Source organism: Gorilla gorilla, chromosome 17 (genome assembly GCF_029281585.2).
Source record: "Gorilla gorilla gorilla isolate KB3781 chromosome 17, NHGRI_mGorGor1-v2.1_pri, whole genome shotgun sequence".
Classification (NCBI taxonomy): Eukaryota; Metazoa; Chordata; class Mammalia; order Primates; family Hominidae; genus Gorilla; species Gorilla gorilla.
Window position 1 is genome coordinate 75,096,467 of NC_073241.2, and position 19,414 is coordinate 75,115,880.

Here is a 19,414-nt window from a genome sequence, read left to right on the forward strand (position 1 = left end):
CTTCAATCTTTTCATTTCTGACGCTGCTGTTGTTTTCTATTACTTTGCTCATGGTACCTTGTTTCCTTGTGTGTTTTGTGACTTTTTTTACTGTGAGTTTCTTGGAACCTTGAGGCATGAGTTAAAGATGGGTTTCTTGCTTTTTGCCAGATGCTGGTGGCACTGCCAACCCAGAACTACTCTAAATTCTTAGATTGAGGTTGTTGTTATTACTGCTGTTTTTAACAATCTAGGTAGTCTGAATTCTTGCTTCAAAACCACATGAGGGTCAGCTTGTTATCAATTCTCAAAACAGATATCTCTTTTCCTGCATAAACATTTAACCTAACAACGAGGCCAAAACAGGTAACTGTCTTTGCCTTCCTCTCACAAGAGGAGGTTTACTTCTAGCTTATCTTTACAGTAAAAATGTCACCCTGTGGATTATGCATCGGATTTCCTTTTAGGCTCCCATCTTAGGCAGGCCCTGGGCTTTACCACCTCCCCCTAATATCCAAACATATTCAGCAAAACTCTTCAGGGTGACAGCAGCCTCAGAACTCCACCTACCTTTATGGGTTTCTCCTTTCACTTAGGTTCTGACCTCTGAGGTTCCCTTACCTTTTTGCCACTCCACTAATAAATTTAATTTCCAGTTTCTTAAAAACATTTCATCCAGCACCCAGTTATCTTCAGCAGGAGAGGCAGGCAGTATGTCTAGTCCACCAAACTGCTGGGAGCAGAAGGTTCTCCAGACACAGTTTCTTGACAAGTCTACAGGTGATTCTGAAGTGCCCTCCCAGTTAAAAGCCAAAATCCCTAGAAATGCCGCTCACTGAAAGGTCTCTGGTATCTCCTAATCATTAGATCCCATTGTCCAGCTTAAAGGTCAGTCTCGCCCACCACCCAACAGCATCTGCCAGTGTCAATCCTTCCCCACTGCTGAGTCCCTGGTGTCCAAACACCTCTCTGACCATTGCTTCTCTGGAAAGAGGAGTGCCAGTGTCCTGAACATCCTCCTGATCTCACAGTGCCTTACGCACAGCAGGGATGCATTGACTGAATGAATACAGGACTTCCGACTGGTCACTTACCGGGCGGGTTAAAGACAATGATATCGTCTAAGAGCTTAGACATTTCCTGTTCTAGGACTGCTAAGGTGATTTTTCCATTTTGTTCCAGGGTGCTGAGGAATTGAACCATCTGATGAGTAAAAGCTTGGCATTTTGGAACTGCATCCTGACCAAAAAAAAAAAAAAATCATTCAAATGAATCCAAGCAAGGAGTGTTAACTGCATATTTCCTGGGAGCATGGCACTGCAATGAATGCTTGGGTAGGGAGTAGAGGGGACAGAACAGGAAGCCACATGAAGACTTAGTCCCACGTGGCCCAAGGGGCCTAGTGAAAGGCAAATCTATGGTAACACTTTGACCAGGGCCCATGTTTTCCCAAATTGTGGCAGAATACTCGTCCTTTTTTACTACAAGAATAACAACATTAACCAAACACTAACTACTTGCTAGAAACTTTTCCAAAAACTTTTATGTTCATTATCGAATTCAATCCTCAAAACACCACTTTGAGACAAGGTACTATTTCTTTTTTTTTTTTTTTTTTTTTGAGAAGGAGTCTCACTCTGTTGCCCAGGCTGGAGTGCAGTGGTGCGATCTCGGCTCACTGCAATCTCCTCCTCCTGGGTTCAAGCGATTCTCCTACCTCAGTCTCCCGAGTAGCTGGGACTACAGGCACCAGCCACCATGCCCGGCTAATTTTTGTATTTTTAGTAGAGATGGGCTTTCACCATGTTGGCCAGGCTGGTCTCGAACTCCTGACCTCAGGTGATCCGCCCACCTTGGCCTCCTAAAGTGCTGGGATTACAGGCGTGAGCCACCGCACCCAGCCTTTGCAAGGTACTATTTCTAATCAGATGAGAAAACTGAGGGACTTGCCCTGTCAAGCCTAAGTTCATATTACCAACCTCCCTCCCTCCCTGCTATTCGGCTGCCAATGACATTCAGATCATGAAACCAGCAGCTTGCTGGCAGCCCTCAATCCTTTTGACCTTTCATCGACATGTGACATTGCTAGTAAGTAAAGGTTCACCCAAAGGGAGAATTCAACCCAAAAGATCTACAAGGCCAAAAGATGAGTATATGATAATACACATCCTCCGACTTCCTCTGCTGAGCACTTCCTAGCTTCAAGACTGTCCTTTGTAGCACTTATGCTGCTACCAATCTCCAAGAACAGTCCCTGCCTTTTAAACTACCTCTCAACTTACAAGATGCTTCTGGCTGTCAGTAGGAATAGAAAGGCCCGCAGACACTTTTAGGAGCTTCATGATTAATTCAGCATAAGATTCTTTTGCCAGGATGATGGACGGCGGGTAATGGCTGCTGAAATAACTTAGCACACTCTGGTATGACACAATATCCACAAGATGCCATGAAAGTGAGCTTGTCTGTCCAAGGAGACTAAGTAAAGGTGAATCCTAAAAATAAAACACATATTCCTTTAGTTCCAGAGCCCCAATTTTTCCAGAAATATGTGTTGCTAACTAGTCTGTGGAATAACTACTAAGATGGCCTATGGTAAGCACAGAACAGTTATGATATCAAGTAAGTATCTACTCGAGTTAGGAGTACTAGTGAAAGCAATAACCAAAGTTTTGGCAAAAACACATTCATATTAAGATGTATTGAGTATCTGGAACCCAGGTTCTTTTGTTTCAAAAGAACTCTCTGTTCTGGTGGGACATGCCAAAATTGACTTCAAGAAGCATACAAGGGATTGAAGTAGATATTAATGAGATACAAAATAAAGTTGATTAATATATTCTAACTCAGTGTGGTTCTTTGCATAATTTAGAATCAGATAATGAGCTATCCAAGAAAATCAGGCATCTGGTTAAAGGTACATCTCATATGCCAAGCATCTGTTCACACTGATAGGGGCACTGGAAAAACAAATGAAAAACTACGACCAAGTAGAAAGCAAAGATCTAAGCAGCCTTGCCGAATTTTTGCCATAAGCTTCCCAAACTTACTGTTTGGTCTACCAGTTGAACTTCCTTTGCCAATAAAATCATCATGAAAAGGAGGCAGACAATCATGCTGCGGGTTTCTGGGTGGGGACTGGAATTCCAGGCATCAGAGAGCACACTAACCCAGTTGACTTCACAGAGTACAGACCCCAAAAATAAGAAACAGCTCTTGGGGCTTCCTCGTTCCACCTAAAAGAAAATGAATTAAAATCAATGTGTTGCCTTGTGCTATCTATGTATCTGGAAAATGTATGTAAATTGTTTCATAATTATGTTTTAAAAAAACACTTTTTCCCCAGATTATATCACTTAGAATCCCACCTCTTAGAGATTTAGACTTAATATTTGTAATATCTTTCCTTCCACAGTGTATGTGTGTATATTTTAGTTTGTCTGTTTGTTCAGATTTCAGCATTTATTCCAATCATTCTTAATAAGCAAGCAATGACCTTCCCTAACCCCAACCTGGGTGGAGAATCGCTGCCACAGTAAGTCACTGGAGCTGCAGGGAGTGTATCAGAATCCTCAGGTGTGCCAGGACAGGGCAAAGTTGAAATTTACTAGTCAGTAGTTCCCAAACTTAAGTGTGCATCAGAACTAAATGGAAGGTGTATTAAAACAGACTGCTGGGCCTACCCCTAGAGCTTTTAATTTTGCAGGTATGGGTTGGGAGCCAGAATGTGTAAGTTCCCAGGTAATGCTGACGCTGCTGTCCCAGGGACCACACTACTTTGAGATCCACTACAGTAGTATATATTATTTATATTGCCTTTTTCCTTTTTCCTTTTTTTTTTTTTTTTTTGAGATGGAGTTTCACTCTTGTTACCCAGACTGGAATGCAATGGCACGATCTTGGCTCACCGCAACCTCCGCCTCCTGGCTTCAAGCAATTCTCCTGTCTCAGCCTCCTGAGTAGCTGGGATTACAGGTGCCTGCCACCACGCCCAGCTAATTTTTTATTTTATTATTTTATTGCTTATTTTTTATTTTATTTTTAGTAGAGTCCGGGTTTCTCCATGTTGGTCAGGCTGGTCTTGAACCCCCAGCCTCAGGTGATCTGTCCACCTCAGCCTCCCAAAGTGCTGGGATTACAGGCGTGAGCCACCGCGCCCAGCCTATATTCCCTTTTTAATGTAATGTTGTATTATAACAATGTCTCCGTATTATTAGTCTTTACAATTTTTGATGACTGCATGCTTAAATTCTATTTAAAATATGAGAGGCCGGGTGCGGTGTCACACCTGTAATCCCAGCACTTTGGGAGGCCAAGGCAGGCGGATCACAAGATCAGGAGATTGAGACCATCCTGGCTAACATGGTGAAACCCCATCTCTACTAAAAATACAAAAAATTAGCTGGGCATGGTGGTGGGCACCTGTAGTCCCAGCTACTTGGGAGGCTGAGGCAGGAGAATGGCGAGAACCTGGAAGGAGGAGCTTGCAGTGAGCCAAGATCGTGCCACTGCACTCCAGCCTGGGTGACAGAGCAAGACTCTATCTCAAAAAAAAAAAAAAAAAAAAAAAAAAAATTAGAGAATGAGGAACAGATGTACTATAAAGTATATAAGAAACCTCAAAGATCTCTTACAAGCTATTTCAATACTTCTAATTTGTTTAAAATAAAACATGGCTACTCATGAATTTTTCCTTTCAAAATGAAGATTAAAAGCTCTAGTCTATTTATAAAATCATGATCAATGGAATTTGGTGATGATTCATTTCTTCTCATTACTGTTATTATATTATGCTAACTACTAATTCTCTTCCTTTTAGAAAATGATTCTTCATTGTCCATTATAATCTGTTCTCTATCCTCACCCTCAAACCCACCAAAAAAATATAGTTTATTATGCCAACAAGACACAAAGAATTAAAAGATCCCCAGCTTCTGGGGTGGTCAGGGTCATCTGCCATTAGAATAAAACTCCTAGAGACAGAGTCTACAGCATCCCTTAACAGGCTGTGCTACTATCTAATCTGTCTTATAGTTAAGGTCATCCTTTTTAAAACTCCATCTTATACTTCTTTAAACCACCTTTCTCTAGTATGTTCATAATGGTGATAAATATTTACTTAATGCCTGTCTCATATACTAAATCTAGCTATAAAATCATTCTTAAGCCTTGGATTTCTCTAGAACAACTGCCCTCAGCTTTTCTTGCATTTCAGCTACTGAGTGGCTGACAAGAGCAGCACAGATGGGGTTCCATTAAGGGCACTAAAAAAGTTAAGTATATTTTGCTAACCTTCATAAATAACTGTAGATCTGTATCAAAGCACTTAAGGTGTCTCAATAATAAATGTGACAGAGTAAACACAAACTAACTGATGAGACTATGAACAAATGAACTGAAACTACCATAAAAACCTAAGACAAGAGTGTAATTAAAAAAAAAAAAGAAGAAAAACAATAACAGCTCCAAATGCCTGACTAGTATGTAAGTTACACTACACTCTCTGTTTTCTGGTTTTGTAACCATTGCTTCTACTGCAAAGACTCACATGCACTCTCTTTTTTTAAGTCATTTCAGATCTGTACACGATTATGATGCATCATCGGTTGTCACAATGCATTTTATCTCCTATAATCAAATTATTCACTTGCATAACTGCTAAAAGAAACTAATAGCTTCAGTATCAATTTACATTTGCTTTAATAGAACATTTAACAATAAGCAGTTGTTGACACAAACTGTAATGACACAAACACATCAATAACAACCAAGATTAAGCATAACGGAGGCATTAAACTACATACTCACACGTGACAAAGTCTAGGGGATGACTGGCATATTATAGATAAAATCTTTCTCTGGGTTTTAAAAATGGTCCTGTAGATGTTTTAACACAATAAAATGACTTCCACAAGACACTGTTTTCCACAGGCACCACCGAGGCAACACAGAATGTATTCATGGTCCACGCTAGCACACACTGCCACTATGCCTAACAACCACAGTGACCAGGCTGCTCCCTAGAAGCCAGATCTCTCTAGGCTGCGATGCGGGGAATGAAGGGCTTACTTTGAAGAAGGCCTCCATGAGCATCTGGTCAGGGTGCAGGTCCTTCCATGGCAGTTTCCGGTACGTGCTATGGAAAGCGTACAGAATGAACTCTGGCATTTTGGGTGCTGTACATGCTTCACAATAATGCATCAGGTGCAACCAAAGGGCTCCTGCATCACCTGGCAACAGCTTATCTAGAATGTGAAAAGAAAATAGAGCTGAAGACCTTTGGTTTACCTTTAAAAAAAAAAAAAAAAAGCAAATTTGAAATAAAAGTCTAAAATCTAAGGTTCTCATGATTGACCCAATTTCAAAGATTTTCATGTAGGGAGAGTGGTTAAGGGGACTACTGGCAGATTAGTAATAAAGAATGGTACTTTAATTACCCACTTGGGTAACTGGAATGAGCAGATGCTGTGTGGGAAATAATCAGCTTTTCTTTAAAATTTCTAAATGTATGGCTTTTTGACTGAAATACACTCCTACAGCTTGTTGCCCTCAGTATGTATTCAGTTTTACACATTTAGTGCTTCATTCATTTGGCACTCAGGAGAAATCCAAAATCCCTCAAAAGGAAATGTTCCATTTTTTAAAAGAAGACATACAAATGGCCAATAGGTGCATGAAGAAATGCTCAGTGTCACTGATCATTAGAGAAATGCAAACTAAAACCACAACAAGATATCAGTGCACAGCTGTTAGGATAGCTGTTATCAAAAAGATGAACGATAACAAGTGTTAGAGAGGATCTGGAGAGAAAGAAACTCTTAAACACTGTTGGTGGGAGTGTAAATTAGTACAACCATTATGGAAAAAGGCATGGAGGTTCGTCAAAAAAACTAAAAATAGACTACCATATGATCCAGTAATCTCACTTCTGGGTATATATCCAAAAGAAAGGAAATCGATAGGTTGAAGGGATAACCACACTCCCATGTTCACTGCAGCATTATTCACAATAGCCAAGATATGGAAACAACCTAAGTGTCCTTCAAAAGATGAATGGATTTTTCTAAATGTGGTGTATATACACAATGGAATACCAGTCTGCCTTAGAAGAGGAGGAAATCCTGTCATTTGCAACAACATGAATGAATCTGGAGGACATCATGCTAAGGGAAGAAAACGAGGCACAGAAAGACAAATGCCACATGCTCTTACTCATATGTGGAATCTAGTAAGTTGAACTCATTGAAGTAGAGAATAGAATGACAGTTACCAGAGGCTGTGGGGTGTCAGGGGAAAAGGGAGGGAATGAGGAGTTGCTGATCAAAAGGGCACAAAGTTTCAGAGGGCAGGAGGAATAGGTTTCAGGATCTATTGTACAGCAGGGTGACTACCGTCCACAACAATGCATTACGTATTTCAAAATCAGAAGAGAACAAACTTCAAATGTCTCATCATAAACAATGAAAGGTAAGCAAGGTGACGGATATCTTAATTATCTTGATTTAATCACACCACACTGTAAATCACACTGTACCCACCAATGTATATAATTATGATTTGTTAATCAAAGATAACATTAATTTTTTAATTTAAGAAACAGTGGAAATGTTCCAAATGACTAAAACTTAATTAACCCTTGGTGCAATGAAACTAGTCCATTAACTGTCATTCATGTAAGTCATTCTAAAATAAATCTCACGCTTTTCTGAGACCTGGATTATTACTTAATATTATCCTCACAAGTATCAATTCCATTAATGTCTTCAAGGGCTAATGACTATATAAGGGACATTTAGTCTAAAACAAGTGGTTTCAGACTTTCTGGTTCCATGCTAATGGAATGCAGTCAAAGAAGAGAGAGCCATACACAGTAAGAACAGAAACCTGATGGTGTTTCTCAACACAAATCTTTTAAAAAATGGCCAACGAGGCTGTGTGCAGTGGCTCACGCTTGCAATCCCGGCACTTTGGGGGGCCGAGGCAGGCAGATCACTTTAGGTCAGGAGTTCGAGACTAACCTGGCCAACATGGTGAAACTCTGTCTCTACCAAAAATACAAAAATTAGCCAGGTGTGGTGGCAGGCACCTGTAATCCCAGCTACTCGGGAGGCTGAGGTGGGAGAACTGCTTGAACCAGGGAGGCAGAGGTTGCAGTGAGCCAAGATCGCACCACTGCACTCCAACCTGGGCAACAGAGTGAGACTCCTTGTCCAGAAAAAAAAAAAAAAAAAAAAAAAAGCCAATGAGCATCAACACATTGTACCAGACAACTCTCATTTCTAACATGCTTGTACCCTCAATTCCACAACCCGGCATGGAACAGGAATGCACATTTTTAACAACCTTTAAGACAGAGGTTAATGATAGCATTCGTTTAAATACGGATAAAAGACAGTTTTGTTTAGATAAAGTTGGGTAAGTATGTAGAAGATATCCAGAAGGATGTCTTAGGACAGACTGAGCTGATAGTTCCAGCCAAGACACAAATTCTGTGACATCAGATAAACTCTTTTCATTTTCAGTTCCCCACTTTTCTCATCCATAGAAGGAGCTAGTGGATCAGATAACCTCACTAAAAAGCTGCAATACTTCTTCATCCTACCTTGCAAAGCTCTCCTGTTTCCTTTCTTTGAACCCAGCTACCAAGTCTTGATGTCTGTGAACCCTTCTGTCCTATGCCACTTTCTTATTTTATTCATATACAGGGGCAAGAGAGCCTTGGGGTGCTTTCCCCTATACTAAGAAATTAAATATGGCTGGGCATGGTGGCTCATGCCTGTAATCCCAGCACTTTGGGAGGCCAAGGCAGGCGGATCACAAGGTCAGGAGTTCAAAACCAGCCTGGCCAATATGGTGAAACCACGTCTCTACTAAAAATACAAAAATTAGCCGGGCGTGGTGGCAGGCGCCTGTAGTCCCAGCTACTCGGGAGACTGAGGCAGGAGAATCGCCTGAACCCGGGAGGCAGAGGTTGCAGTGAGCCAAGATCCTGCCACTGCACTCCAGCCTGGGCAACAGAGTGAGACTCAGTCTCAAAAGAAAAAAAAAAAAAAGAAATTAAATATATAGCCTTTATGATTATAATTTGGTGCTCAAATCTTTTTCTCAGTAATCAATATATTCTGGATGGTAAAAAGCAGCTAGAAGTCTGCCTTTCAAAAAAAAATTGAGTACTACTAGGATTTCATGTGTTACTCATTGAACCACTATTTATCAAACACACACTGAGAATACGGCATTACCCTAGTTTTGTAGGAAGCAAAAAGAAGCAAAGAATGACATTTCTGTTATTCTATGAAGAGTTTACACCTCTTCAAGGTAAGATAAGATATATAAAAGATAAATCAGAAATACAAATAAGGTACAGCCAGACAAAATGAAATGAGCTATCCAGCCATGAAAAGGCATAAAGAGACTTCAATGTCTATTACTAAGTGAAAGAAGTTAATCTGAAAATGCTATGATTCCAACCATAAGACATTCTAGAGAAGGTAACACTATGGAGATAGTAAAAGGATCAGGGGTTGAGGGGAGGGAGAGATGAACAGGCAGAGCGCAGAGGATTTTTAAGGCAGTGAAACTGCTCTGTATGATACCACAATGGTGGGCACATGTTATTTGTCATTTGTCAAAACCCACCGAATGTGTTCACCAAGAGAGAACACTAATGTAAATCACGGACTTTCATTGATAATGATGCCTTAATGTAGGTTCATCAATTATAACAAATGTATCACCCTGGTATGGAATGTCCAGAGTGGGGAAGGCTTGTGCATGTGTGGGGGCAGAAGGTGTAAAGGAATTCTTGTACTTTCCACTTAATTTTGCTGTAAACCTAAAACTGCTCTAAAAAATAAAGTCCGTTAAACAAAAAATAAAATCTATTATAAAAAAAACAAAACTGGATGACATATGCTTAACTGTATGTATTAGCTCATTTTCACACTGCTGATAAAGACATATCCGAGACTGGGTAATTTACAAAGAAAAAGAGGTTTAACAGACTCACAGTTCCATGTGGCTGGGGAGGCCTCACAATCATGGTGGAAGATGAAAGGCATGTCTTACATGGCAGCAGGCAAGAGAGAGAATGAGAGCCAAGCAATAGGGGAAACCCCTTATCAAACCACCAGATCTCATGAGACTCATTCACCACCACGAGAACAGTATGAGGGAAACCGCCCCCATGATTCAATTATCTCCCACTGGCTCCCTCCCACAACACGTGGGGATCATGGTAGCTACAATTCAAGATGACATTTGGGTGGGGACACTGCCAAACCATATCACTCTATAACTAAATGCCACACAAACACATGGCAGCCACAGGGGCACTAGGTGTATTCAGTGGAAGGAAACACCATGGGCCAGAAGCAAAGAGGAAGCCAGAGTGTTAAACAGATGCTGAAACCAGCCAACCGAGGACTATTTGCCTGCTGAGTTTTAACAGCACAAGAGGACAGAACACGAGGTTTTCTAAGGACTATATTCTTATTGAAAGGGCAGAATGGGGCAAAAGAGGAAACTTCTCTGCCTTACCCTAGATTGTGAGTCAGGAGAGATCAAAAAGTTTAATGTGAGAATTGAGGCCAGCTCGCAAGTGAGTTTGGGGTTTCATTTCATGTAACTGGTAGCATGGGAAACCCCAAACCAAGAAGTTAAGTAGTTCCAATTGACAACAAATGTAGATCCTCTCTGGAGGACTTACACACCCTCAGCCTAGGCCTTATGAGATTCCCATCAGTCTCTCTAAATATGGGCTCACAATACAAAATTTAAAAACACACAAGGAAACACGCCTCCAAGAACAAGAATCCAAAGGAAAATTAAACAGCAGCATAAGACAACCCCCAACAGGAATTTCAGATAATAGAATTAATGTACATACATCATAAAGTAAGCATGTTTAAACAAATTTTAAGGAAATAAAAAATAGAATTTTAAATGAAAGAAAAGATATTACCAAAAAGGATCAGGGTACATTTGAAAAACAAACAAATAGATCTAGAAATGGAAAAAATAATCACTTCAATGAAAAATTCAATTGATATATTTTAAGCAGATGAGACACAGCTGGAGAGAGACTAAAGAAATGGAAGGAAGACCTCTAGAAATTACCCATAATAAAGCAAAAAAAGACAGAAAATATGAAAAAGAGGTTAAGAGTTAGGGAGGACAGGAAGAAACTCAACATGCAGGACAGGCAATATTGGAAGAGAGAAAGACTGCAAATTTACCATAACTGAGAAACTCAGAGCAACCTAACAAAAAAAGGTAAGAAGTTACACACCTAAAGGCCGGGCGTGGTGGCTCACACCTGTAATCCTAGCACTTTGGGAGGCCGAGGCGGGCAGATAGCCTGAGCTCAGGAGTTTGAGACCAGCCTGGGCAACATGGTGAAACCCCGTCTCTACTAAAACTACAAAAAAATTAGCCAGGTGTGGCGGCATGTGCTTGTAGTCCCAGCTACTCGGGAGGCTGAGGCAGGAGAATTGCTTGAATCTGGGAGGCGGAGGCTGCAGTGAGCCCAGATCACACCACTGCACTCCAGCCTGGGCGACAGAGCAAGACTCCATCTCCAAAAGAAAAAAAAAAAAAGTTACACACTTAACACTAAATAATTGTATCAGTGACCTTTCTTCAGTCACAAATAACTGCCTATTAAATAAAAATTAAATAGAGGAAAGTAGAAGAAAAAGACTGACTGAATGACTTAGGGAAAAATGAAAACTAAGCAGAGACAGCCTGAGATCTTCCTACCTTTAAAACTCTCATGCAGTGAGTCAATACAGTCAGTGAACAGCTGCACAATGCTTGAGGCCACCACAGTATCACTCTCTAGCCAGGGGTAATGCCGCTGTTGGCCGCTTTAAAGAAAAGAAACACACACTTAGGAATGCAACCGTGATTAAAATACTGTTAAGTCCCAGTGTCTAGGGCTGGCCTAAGTCCTGGAAGCCTGTCCATTATGTAGGCCTGACACACATTTAGAATACTTCAAAGGCTGTAAATACCTGCAGGCAAACTGTAGCTTGTAACACCAGCCATATAATTTTCTTTCATCTCCTTCCTACCCTTTATTCCAATGCAATTAAATTTCAAAAATGTGCTATCTAAATAACCCTTAAATTAACATCATTTTACATCAAATTTAGACCCTTGGGCATCTTGGTTACATTTCAAATGCCGTAGAAAAACACCCTAAGTCAGCTTCAACAGTTTTCTCTACTCAAAGCATTTAAAAAAAAAAATCAAATTCACATAACAAAGAGATGGCCAAAAATTAACAAATAGAAAATGAGCAAATAATTTTTTTTTTTTTTTTTGAGAGAGAGAGTCTTTCTCTGCCACCCAGGCTACAGTGTAGTGGCACGATCTTGGCTCACTGCAACCTTCACCTCCAGGGTTCAAGCAACTCTTCTGCATCAGCCTCCCGAGCAACTGGGGTTGCAGGCGCCGACCACCATATCCAGCTAATTTTTGTATTTTTAGCAGAGACAGGGTTTCACCATGTTGGCCAGGTTTGTCTTGAAGTCCTGACCTCAAGTGATCCACCTGGCCTCCCAAAGTACTGGGTTTACAGGCATGAGCCACCACGCCTGGCCCAGAGAAATTCTTTATATGAAAAATTTAATTGGCTGGGCACGGGAGCTCATGCCTGTAATCCCAGCACTTTGGGAGGCAGAAGTGGGCAGACTGCTTGAGGTCAGGAGTTCAAGACCAGCCTGGCCAACATAGCAAAACACTGTCTCTACTAAAAATACAAAAAAATAAAAATAAAAATAAAAAAATAGCTGGGCGTGGTAGAACGCATTTGTAATTCCAGCTACTCAGGGGGCTGAGGCAGGAGAATCGCTTGAACCTGGGAGGCAGAGGTTGCAGTGAGCCAAGATCACGTCACTGCACTCCAGCCTGAGCAACAGAGTGAGACTCTGTCTTAAAAAAAAAAAATTTTTTATTTTCTGAATCTGGTCTAGAAAACTCAATATCCAAATAGGTTCCATTAATTCTTACTGGAAATAAACAAGCAGCCAGCACTATGGTAAGCAGTCTATATGTACACAGTCACTATAAAATCCTGAAGCTTGCAGATTATTCAGATAGCCCTCTAGCAAAAGCAAACATTCAGAACCTTTTATACTTTCCTTAAGTGGCTCGTAAAGCATCATGGGTTAATGCAAAGAGTCTAGAAACAGAAGTCTAAGACCTGAGCTCTAGTCCCAGCTTCAGCACTAACCAACCAGCTATGAGACTTGAGTATGACATTCATGTTCTCTGAGTCTCAGAATCAAATTCAAGTTTTTGAAAACAACTCCTATAATGTGATGTTTACCACTGTCGTAATTTTTATAAAACCCTGACAAGTTCAACTAGCTTCTGCTTGTATACTTTCAGGGAAAAAAAAAGACTCAGAAGGCAACTCACTGAATTTGGACAGCTCTATACCTCTAAGTATTTCAAATGCTTGTGAAATAATGCTTTAATTGAAGAGTCCCAGATTTAAAGGTAATTCCCACCCAATAATTTTATAGCCAACTTAGTTCCAAAACACAACTGATGTAGTAGAGAAAAATCAGTCTCATAAAAATCTAAGAGAACCCTCAAGAGAACAGCATCGTTTTTTCTGAAATTAAACACTAAAGTTTATTCAACCTCTTATTGTGGAAAACTAGAAATGAGTGTCCAGTTTTGTTCCAAAATTATTGTCAAGATAATATCTCTGATGATCCAGACTAGCAATTCCATAAATAGAAAATGTCTTAAGTTTTGAAAAGAAGCCGTTTCTAAATTTAAATATGGCCTTACACTAAAAAATTAAATCTGTGAACTCATCACTTCTACCAAATACCATTTAGAATTTTAAGTCTACAAACGTCAAAGGAATTTGAATATCTAAAAAACTATTTACCTTTCGTTGTCCTCTAAAACCAGGATCCATGGCTTAAAGAGCTGAATGATTACTGAATGTAGGGATTTCAGCACTAAAAAGTTTTAGAGACAAAAAAAAGGTCATCATTTGTCATTTGTCAATATCACTGCTCACATTATATAGAAAAATCTACCTCTTATTATCTGTAGCTTCATAAACCTATGTTAATGTATAAACAACATGCTTAGTGTAACTATGTATGTTTACGTTTTCATTGGCTACACTGGAATTTCTCTGAATTGAAGAATTTGTATTACAATACAATATCATGGATAATTTTATAACACACTTTTTAAAAAGATAAATGTATAAGATTTAGAACCCCTTATTAGTAAGACAAATGACAGAAAGGGTTGGAAACTGAAACCTATCTCTTTGTACCCCAACCTGCAAAGGAGGGGCAGAGACAAGCTATAGCAAGCACCCTACATTCACTATGTAATGAATATATCCATTCATATATTGTGACACATATATGACACATATATGGGCTCATGCCTGTTCTATATATTTCTACTTTCTCTCCTTGACACTCAACATAAATCTCTTAATGTGCCTATTTAAATCTCTCTTAATGGAAAGTCCAAACACCTAGCTCCACATCGCATGAGAAGTATATTACCTGTTTTCCTGCTGGCAGTTGGGTCTTGGGCCAAACAGGTCATTTCTAAGTCAATCAGCCTTTTCACAAGGTAGCCCAAGAATGTCTTCACATCAGCCATATAAGGACTCCATTTTGAGAATAAACCAAAGCTTTTAAAGTCCATCTTGGATAACCGAAGCTTATAAAAAAAGTCTGAAAGCCACTGTATAGTCTCCATTACCTGGAAGAGACAACTAGTCAAAAAATGCTTACTAAATATGTATTTTAGTAAAGTGTTATGATACACTGTGATGGGGGTGTATATAGTAGGTCTTTGACTTTATAAGAGAGTGGCAAAAATATAAAGCATATGAGAAATAAATCAATGGTTTTCTGTTTTTGTTTTTGTTTTGAGGTAGAGTCTCACTCTGTCGCCTAGGCTGGAGTGCAGTGGCACGATCTTGGCTCATCGCAACCTCCGCCTCCTGGGTTCAAGCGATTCTCCTACCTCAGCCTCCTGAGTAGCTGGGACTACAGGCGTGCACCACCATGCCCAGCTCATTTTTGTACTCTTTAGTAGAGACAGGGTTTCACTATGTTGCCCAGGCTGGTCTCGGATCCCTGACCTCAAGTGATCCGCCCACCTTGGCCTCCCAAAGTGCTGGGGTTACAGGCATGAGCCACCGCGCCAGGCCATCAGTGGGTTTCAAACCTTTTCTAAAGCAGTGGAACAATTATTTCAAATAAATTCTCATGCAAATGCATATCAAACAGAAAGAATAAAACCCAGAGCTCCATGGGACACTGCATCATAGAAACCCGACCAGTGGTCTCAGGGTGGAGTCCGATGGGCTAGGGTGGGCAGGAAAGATCTACAGGGGAGTGCCTGCCCTTGTCTTGGACACATGGGCAAGAATTAGACTCAGGGGAATGGGGTGAGCCATCTGGAAAAAGGGGACACGAGGGAACCAAAGCACTTAACAAAGAAAAACACATGGCTCTTAAAGATAATGCACAAAAGTTTTCCAACTGCTTAAAAAATGAATAGCAAGGGAAATAAAAAGAAATGCACAAACACGTAAGAGACCAAAGGCTACACACCTGCTTGTCTGACAAGAGAGCATCAGAAGAGCTGGGAAGCACGGCGCCCTCGGTGGACGCTGCCCCCTGCTGGCAGCTGGGGGCGCAGCAGCCCAGGGCTCTCAGAGTGGCCTTCCAACACTCGGGGCTCAGCAGCTGCTCCGCGGAGCCTGCCAGCAGCGACAGGAAGAGCAAGTCAGCGGCTTTCCCGAAAGAAATATTTTAACTTGTAACAAAGAATATGAGTACCTTATAAAGGAATAAAAATAAAGCCAAAATCCAAAACAAACTCACAGGGATATCTGGGGTGAGGAGGCCCAAGTAAAGAGAACCTAAGAGAAGAACTGGCCGCCTGCACATTTGGTTTTCCTGGTTCCTGGTAACCCTGCTGGGAGTGAGCGCTGCTGAAGCCGGTGGAGCTACACTCAGAGGGGTGGGAGACCTGACCCTCCGACCCTGACTGGGGAATGGTGGCAGTGCCTCTCCTGGCTGGGGGACCACAGCTATCTATGAGTATGACAGAAACAACAGTCACAGGACAACGGAAACCACATGATGAAGGCAACTCAGGGCCTGGGCTCTCCAGAAGGAGTCTCCTATCGGCCCCCCAATTCCCCGAAACCAAGACCCAGAGGCAGCATGGAAACACTGGACAAGTCCAGCAGCCCGTATTCTGAACTAGTCCCAACTCTGCTACTTAGTAACTTCCCATCCCACAGGACAGGAATAATATCTCCTAAAGTACTTTCCACCCAGAGCGAACATGAGAATCAACTAAAATAACAGGTTCATGGAGCAGGTCTGAGGAGAACGATGGTGAGGCCAGTTACAATATGTCCAGTGTGAGGTACCTGGGGACAGTGGCCAGTCTGTGTCCAATGGCCACTGGGGTCTGGATCTTAGGACAGCGCCCCAAAATTAAGCTATCACTGGAAATCACACATGCCTAGAAGGCGGCAGTGACATCAGGGAAAACAACGGGCTCACCCAGAGGGAATGAATGCAGTAGAAGAGCAAAGGATGCTCCCAAGGGAACATCAACATGGTAGCCAAGGAGGAGAAAGAAACCAGGAGGCTGCAGCTCATGACATCTGAGAGGTATCATATTGTTATTCTTAAGTCTGAATTACTTTTCTTGGTAAGAACAAATTTCTTGCTAAATTCAAGTCAATAGTGGTCTAATATAAATGGTTTACAATCTCTTTAAAAGATTTCAGGGAAAAATCCACAACACACACTATTTGAAACTTTAAAAGCTTAGAGAAAAAATTAGCTATGCACATATTCATTGATATTTGTACAAATGTATTTCCCTTCCACCATTCTCCACCCACCCTGCAACCTGCCTCTGTGGGAAACAATTAAAGCTTGAAGTGCTTTCAAAATGAGAGGCTGCACATTTCAAGGTCCTTTGGGCAACCCGACACACTGGATCATTAACTTATCCATTAAACTATTTCTATGATGTAACACAAAAATTTGGTATAAAGCAAAATTTCATTTGCTATTATATCTATAAACCGTATGAAGTTTGCATGAAAAAGTAAATACTATCTCATTTATCAAATTTTAATAAAATTACTGCCTAGCGAAACTCCAAAAATAAAAAAGCCTACCCTATTTATTTATCCTCTAAACTCTAAAACTGCTATGGAAAATTGTAAGAAGGGGGAACAGAAGTGGCAGGAATGTGGAGATTGTAATGCTGCTCTTTCCCTTGGTAAATATAAATAGTCTATCATTACATATGGATAAAATTAATTTGCAAAAAAAAGAGTAAAAGACTCAGAAAGGAAAAACTCCCAAAATGTTTGGAACTACAGAGAAACAAACTGTCATATTAAACATATCATAAGGCACAACCTCCTTGCTTTGCCAGATCTGTCGTCTGCAGAGTAAGCCAGTCCTTTCCCACCCCACTTCAAGACAGCTGAAAAGTCAAGACAAAGAAGTAGCTGCATGACTGTGGACTCCACCAAACTGGAGGTGCTGCCTTGCCCAATTAGAGCCCATTCTCACATTTAGAACAATAACTGGCCATATTTACAGTAACAACTTTTTGGGCCTTGTTCATCAAGCCCTTTAGATGACAATTAGTGATTCTAAACTCCTATACTGGTATTACTTTCATATCTTTGAATAACATCTGTAAAATGAAAAATGTGATATTAAATATTCACTAAGATCTAGTTAGTTACAATTAAATGAAGACACTTACTTTGCATAAGCAGCCTGAGAATGTCACTGTACTGGTCAGGAAACTGGTAGAGAAGAAGATAAGTCCAGTGCTTACAGAAAAGATTAAATGGCATCAAAATATCCTCATCTGGTTCAAGGCCCCAGGCAGTAAGTGCCAAGTGAATGGACTCCAGAAGCCTGGTACGATCAGACAGAGGAGGTTTAGTGGCGCTTAACCATTGTTTAAGATCGAACTAAAAAGAAAAAGAAACAAAAAGCCGTTTTATTTGCACTAGAAAAATAGTTTAAGAGGAGAGAGGTCTGTGTAAATTTAGTTTAAAAGCCAAAAATTACCCAGCATTTTATAAAAATTGAAATTAAAATGTATAAACAAGTACATAAAAGATTCAACCTGAGGAAGCTAATTGTAAAATAAATAAATAAATAATAAAAAGAGACGTACATAAAAGAATATAAGAAGTTCACTAATTGGGTCGGGTGCGGTGGCTCACACCTGTAATCCCAGCACTTTGGGAGGCCAAGGCAGGCTGATCACCTGAGGTCAGGAGTTCAAGACCAGCCTGACCAACATGGAGAAATCCGGTCTCTACTAAAAATACAAAATTAGCCAGGCATGGTGGCATATGCCTGTAATCCCGGCTACTCAGGAGGCTGAGACAGGAGAATGGCTTGAACCCAGGAGGCGGAGGTTGCAGTGAGCCGAGATCACGCCATTGCACTCCAGCCTGGGTAACAAGAGCGAAACTGCGTCTCACAAAAAAAAAAAAAAAAAAGTAGTTCACTAATTGGTGCCATTATGCATCTATTTCTATGTTACTATCTAGAATCTCAGAGGCAGAGTTTTCTAAGCTCTGTGTGCTTTTCTTGCAATTTAAAAATTTTACTGATGATTCATTATTGGCTTATAATTTTATACTGTTCCTCAGAGTCTCATACATTTCTGTCTTATAATAAGTTTCCTCTCCAAGAACTGGATCAGAACTTCGTAGCTCTCCTTCACTGGTGACAGTGCCACAAATAAGCAGTCACTTTATGGAACTGTCTCAATTTAACAGCCATATTTCTGGTCTGCATCAGTTACCTGTCTCAGTTAATAAAATTCAGACTGTTGATATTCCCTTCCAAAATCCCAAACTATAAAACATGTTCTCCTCCATTATAGGCTGAGATCAATCTGTAGGCCCTAAAATTGTCAAGGTTGTCTTTTTTTTTTTTTTTTTTCACAACAGGTCTCACTCCATCACCCAGGCTGGAGTGCAGTGGTGCAATCACAGCTCACTGCAGCCTCAACCTCCAGGGCTTAAGCAATTCTCCCACCTCAGCCTCCGAAGCAGCTGGGAGTACCACTAGCCTGGTTTTTTTTTTGTACAGATAGGGTCTCTGTGTTGGCCAGACTGGTCTAATTCCTACGCTCAAGCAATCTTCATGCCTTGGCCTCCAAAAGTGCTGGGATTACACACAGGAGCCACTGCACCCGACCAAAACTGCCAAGGTTTTGTTGATTCATAGATGTAACAGAAATACAAGTGAAGGCAAAGTAGCTAAGACTCTGAAATTCTCAACTGCTTAAGTAAACTCATTACCTTGGTCTAACAGAGTTAATATTCTAATGTTATATATTAAGATATTAATATAAAATATAATAT

The 19,414-nt window shown here is 40.6% G+C and overlaps 1 protein-coding gene across 2 annotated transcripts in view; it reads right to left on the minus strand.

The window, feature by feature from the left end:
* The window catches only part of EPG5 (ectopic P-granules 5 autophagy tethering factor), a 117,330-nt gene that overhangs the window by 13,862 nt on the left and 84,054 nt on the right, over positions 1–19,414 (minus strand). For both annotated transcript variants that reach the window (XM_004059363.5, XM_055368147.2), the window contains 9 exons: positions 17,788–18,001; positions 15,591–15,739; positions 14,529–14,730; positions 13,886–13,958; positions 11,737–11,843; positions 6,046–6,221; positions 3,027–3,212; positions 2,262–2,471; positions 1,074–1,218 (listed from right to left, as the gene is read on the minus strand). In XM_004059363.5, the coding sequence (XP_004059411.2) occupies positions 1,074–1,218; positions 2,262–2,471; positions 3,027–3,212; positions 6,046–6,221; positions 11,737–11,843; positions 13,886–13,958; positions 14,529–14,730; positions 15,591–15,739; positions 17,788–18,001 (1,462 nt within the window). The remainder of the gene's footprint in view (positions 1–1,073; positions 1,219–2,261; positions 2,472–3,026; positions 3,213–6,045; positions 6,222–11,736; positions 11,844–13,885; positions 13,959–14,528; positions 14,731–15,590; positions 15,740–17,787; positions 18,002–19,414) is intronic.